The 4,493-nt window shown below is 47.2% G+C and overlaps 1 protein-coding gene across 1 annotated transcript; it reads right to left on the bottom strand.

Annotated features, from left to right (window-relative positions):
* Positions 1 to 521: 521 nt before the first annotated feature.
* On the bottom strand, positions 522 to 3,311 carry LOC142554667 (uncharacterized). The gene is made up of 3 exons (XM_075665332.1): positions 3,118 to 3,311; positions 1,315 to 2,951; positions 522 to 1,273 (listed from the first exon to the last, which is right to left on the bottom strand). Exons 1-3 carry the CDS (start codon positions 3,309 to 3,311, stop codon positions 522 to 524), a joined length of 2,583 nt encoding a protein of 860 aa, XP_075521447.1.
* Positions 3,312 to 4,493: the final 1,182 nt, after the last annotated feature.

Raw genomic sequence — 4,493 nt, 5'->3', positions numbered from 1 at the left:
AGGTCCCACGATATCCATTCCCCACTGGTCAAAGGGACAGGCGGCCGTGACAGCCTTCATCATCGCGGCCGGCCGGTGATTCAACCGCGCATAACGTTGACAACTATCACAAGACATTACCAACTCTTGAGCATCATGCAGCACTGACGGCCAAGAATAACCGGCGAGCAGTACTTTTCTTGCTAATGCATAAGCCCCTAAATGATTTCCACAACACCCCTCGTGAACTTCTCGGAGCACATAATCAGCCTCTTCGTAACTTAAGCACCGAAGAAGTGGTCCTGCAAAAGACGTTCTAAACAACACGTCCCAAACCATTACATAGCGTGAACATTTTATCTTCAACTTACGAGCTTCGCGAGGGTTATCAGGAAGCTTTCCATCTTTCAGGTAATCAATTATGTCAGTCCTCCAATCCTCTTCTTCTTGCTCAACTGCAGGTGAACTCATGTGAGGTGTGAGTTCGATTTGAAATACCACATCTCTATTCTTCTAACGTCCCATTGTTCCAGCCATTTTGGCTAGAGCGTCCGCCTTTTCATTTTCTTTCCTAGGGATCTGTTCAAATGTAATCTTCGTGAATTTCTCTCTAACTCTGTCCACTTCTCGAGCATACTCAATAAGTTTCTCATCTTCACATCATACATCCCCTTCATCTGTTGTGCTACCAACTGCGAGTCAGAAAAAATAAGTACTCGGGTAGCTCCCACATTTCTGGCTGCTCGAAGTCCGGCCAACACAGCCTCATACTCTGCCTCATTATTGGAGGCTCGAAAGTCCAACCTTACAGCCAACTTCACTTCCTCCCCAGCTGGTGAAATTAGTACTACTCCCACCCCACTTCCATCCTTCGACGAGGAACCATCCACATACACCTTCCAAGGGTCTTCATTCTCCTGATGAACAGTCTCAGCCAGAAAATCGGCTAAGGCTTGTGCTTTAATAGCTGTTCTCGGCTCATACTGGATGTCATATTCTCCCAACTCCGTAGTCCACTTAACCAGGCGGTCGGATATATCAGAATGAGTGAGGATTCTGCCCAATGGACTGTTAGTTAGTACCACAATTGGATGAGATAGGAAGTAGGGTCTCAAGCGCCTCGCTGTCATCACCAAAGCCAAAGCCAACTTTTCCAACCCTGAATACCTGATTTCTGCCCCTTTGAGTGCATGCGAAACGTAGTAAATCAGCTGCTGAACTGATCCTTCTGACTTGACTAGGACCGAGCTCACAGCTCCTTCAGTGGCAGATAAATATACCCACAAAGGCTTGCCTGGTGCCGGTTTGGCCAGGACAGGAAGCTCAGCAAGATACTCTTCAACTCGGTAAAAGCCTTCTCGCAATCCGGACCCCATTCAAATTTTTTCGCCTTGCGCAAGGTCCGGAAGAATGGTAAACTTCTGTGAGCTAACCTCGAGATAAAACGTGCCAGAGCAGCAACCCTCCCTGTCAACTGTTGAACATCTTTGGGTCCCCGAGGAGAGACCATATCTTGGATAGCTTGGACTTTCTCGGGGTTGGCCTCGATCCCTCTTTCTGTCACCATATAACCCAAAAACTTTCCACTCCTCACCCCGAAGATACACTTCTGAGGATTCAACTTCAGCCCGTAGGATTTGAGGGTTGCAAAGGTTTCCACCAAATCAGGTACTAGCTGGGATGAGTCTTTTGATTTTACCATGATGTCGTCTACATACACTTCGACATTCCTTCCTACCTGTTCAGAAAAGACTCTATCCATCAATCGCTGATACGTGGCTCCGGCATTTTTTAGTCCAAAGGGCATGACCACGTAGCAGAAAGTTCCTTCAGAGGTGATGAAACTCACTTTATCCTGATCCTCCACAGCCAAGGAAATTTGATGATATCCCTGATAAGCATCCAACATACACAAATATTGATGTCCCGCTGTGGAGTCCACCAACTGATCTATCCGAGGTAGAGGATAACAATCTTTAGGGCATGCCTTATTGAGGTCTCTGAAATCCACACACGTCCTCCATTTCCCTGAACTCTTCGGAACAAGAACGACATTCGAGAGCCAAGTAGGAAACTGCACCTCTCGAATGTGCCCAGCATTGAGCAACTCCCTCACTTCTTTTTTTATAACCATATCTTTCTCAGGCCCGAAATGTCTCTTCTTCTGCTTTACGGGACGAGAGTTCGGTAAGATGTTCAATCGGTGCTCTGCTACATCTGGGCTCGTCCCTGTGAGCTCTTGGGCTGACCAAGCGAATCCGCTGAGATTAGCTTGTAAACAAATAATGAGTTCCTCCCTGACTTTTGGGTCAAGTTCAGGGGCCATTCTGAGAGTCTTCTCATCGGGCCCCAATGTCACAATCTCCGGCTTTTCATCCATCACCTCATGAACCTCCCTCACTACCACGGGAAACCCGCTTCGCCCTCTTCTAATCATATTGACCTCCACACGAGCCCTCTTCCCCTCTTCTTTCACTATTCCTTCATAACGTCTTCGTGCAACTTTCTGGTCTCCACACAAGACTCCCACCTCCTTTCCCACAGGAAATTTCAACTTCTGATGATACGTGGAAGCTACGGCTCTGAAATCCTTTAAGACTGGCCGCCCCAGGATTCCATTATACGATGAGGGGGTATCTATCACGGTAAATGTTATCATCTTTGTTACCCGCCGAGAGTCACGTCCCAAAGATAGGGGAAGAGTAATCTGACCCAGCGGCGGAATGGCATGGCCTGCGAACCCATATAGAGGAGTGGAGACTGGATCAAACTCGAATCCTTTGACTTTCATCTGATCCAACGTGCTCTTAAACAATATATTTACAGAGCTCCCATTATCAATGAAGATCCTTGCCACATCGTAGTTGGCAATGGTGGCCGTCACCACCAAGGCATCGTTATGAGGGGCCACGATGCCTCGAAGGTCCTCCGGCCCGAAGCTGATGACAGGATCTTGAGGTAAGTCTGCACCCCTGGATATTTCAAAATTCTCCAACCTCCTTCCGTGCGCTTTCCGGGCTCGCCCAGAGTCTCCATCAGTAGCACCCCCCGAGATCATGTGAATCATTCCTCTCGTGGGGTGGTTATCTTCGTCTGCTCTTCTCCTCCGCTCGATAGGTCCCCGAGGAGCATCCTGACCCCGCCCTTCTCTTCTCGGCTCTCCTACTCCTCCGGTTGATCCAAGGAGGACCTCGACCCCGTCTAGGAGACGTGCGAGGTTTTGGTCGGTCCCTGGATGAGGATCCCTCTCTTCTGTCCACTGGAGGCATCCTAACTCCGCCCTCCGCTCTCTGCGACTTCTCCCACCTTCCCTCTGACTCCCTCACCTCCATTACTTTATCACGATTCCTATTAAGAGGAACATGTAACGAGAATGGTCCTCTATTTCTATTTCTGTCCTCCTCTCTTTCCCCCGCACCCCTCTTCCTGCCTCGCCTCAGCATGAGACTGTTCGGGTCCCCTCTGAGGACGCGATGACGCTGAGTTAACTCTTCTACTCCCTCGCCTCCCTACCATCTCTACGTCTCAACTCAGATATTGCCACAGACGGCGCCAAGTGATACTCACGGGAAATTTAGGGTCCGATCCCAACGAGCGTCACTAGTTCAGCGTGGGCTTTAAGATGACCCTGAGCCTGAAATCAAGAAAAAGACCGTTAAGAGGGGGCCAGGAGGGTATCATGGCGTAGCCCCTCCGACGCTCAAGTCAGAGACTGAGGATATATGGGGGGAGCAGCTAAGGGCGCTGCTGAAAACAATATAGTGAATGCCTGAACTGAACACTCAAACCTGGTATTTATAGAAGGATACTTGGGCCCTTGATGGGCTTGTCTTCCATTTGGGCTAGGGATGGGCCAAGGGTAGTAAGGCCTTTGATGGGCCTGTCTTCCATGGGGTATCAAGAACCATAAGGCCTCTCCAACAAAAAAGACAGACTAAAGCTGCAATTTCTGAACCCACAAGATAGAACGACAAGAATATGTTGGATTTCATCAAATTTCGTAGAATTCATTTCATGTTGAAGAGAAGTCCATCAATATTTTTTTAGGTGTGTTCATGGAGCATTAACAAGCTAAATAAACATTTATCATGTACACATGAGTAGCAAGAATACGTTTTTTGCAATTTTGACATGTTGAATCAAACATTGGACTTTTCACTCAAAGGGTAAAGTATATTGGGTCAACCAGGCAACTAATTCACCATTTAGTCCAAATAGAGACACTTTACTTTCATTGGATGATTTTCAAATCCAAGAATTACAGTCCTACAGCTAACAACTTACGTGATTTTCAGTCAAAGTCCATGTTCAAGTTTGGAATCAGCGGGGCTAGGGAGTATATGCTAGCATTCAGAATGAAATTCTTTTTTGTAAATATTCCAAAAAGAAAAAACTTTTAACCCCCCCGAAATTTATTATGTCAACATCACTCACCCGAATATCTGGATCTGCAACGGTCCATTCTGATTAAGGATTAGAAACCATTTCAAAAACAAAGATATCATTTTCATTTG

This window comes from Primulina tabacum, chromosome 8, assembly GCF_025594145.1.
Source record: "Primulina tabacum isolate GXHZ01 chromosome 8, ASM2559414v2, whole genome shotgun sequence".
Lineage (NCBI taxonomy): Eukaryota > Viridiplantae > Streptophyta > Magnoliopsida > Lamiales > Gesneriaceae > Primulina > Primulina tabacum.
The sequence above is the reverse complement of the archived record's forward strand: the minus strand, read 5'-3'. Positions and strand labels throughout refer to the sequence as shown.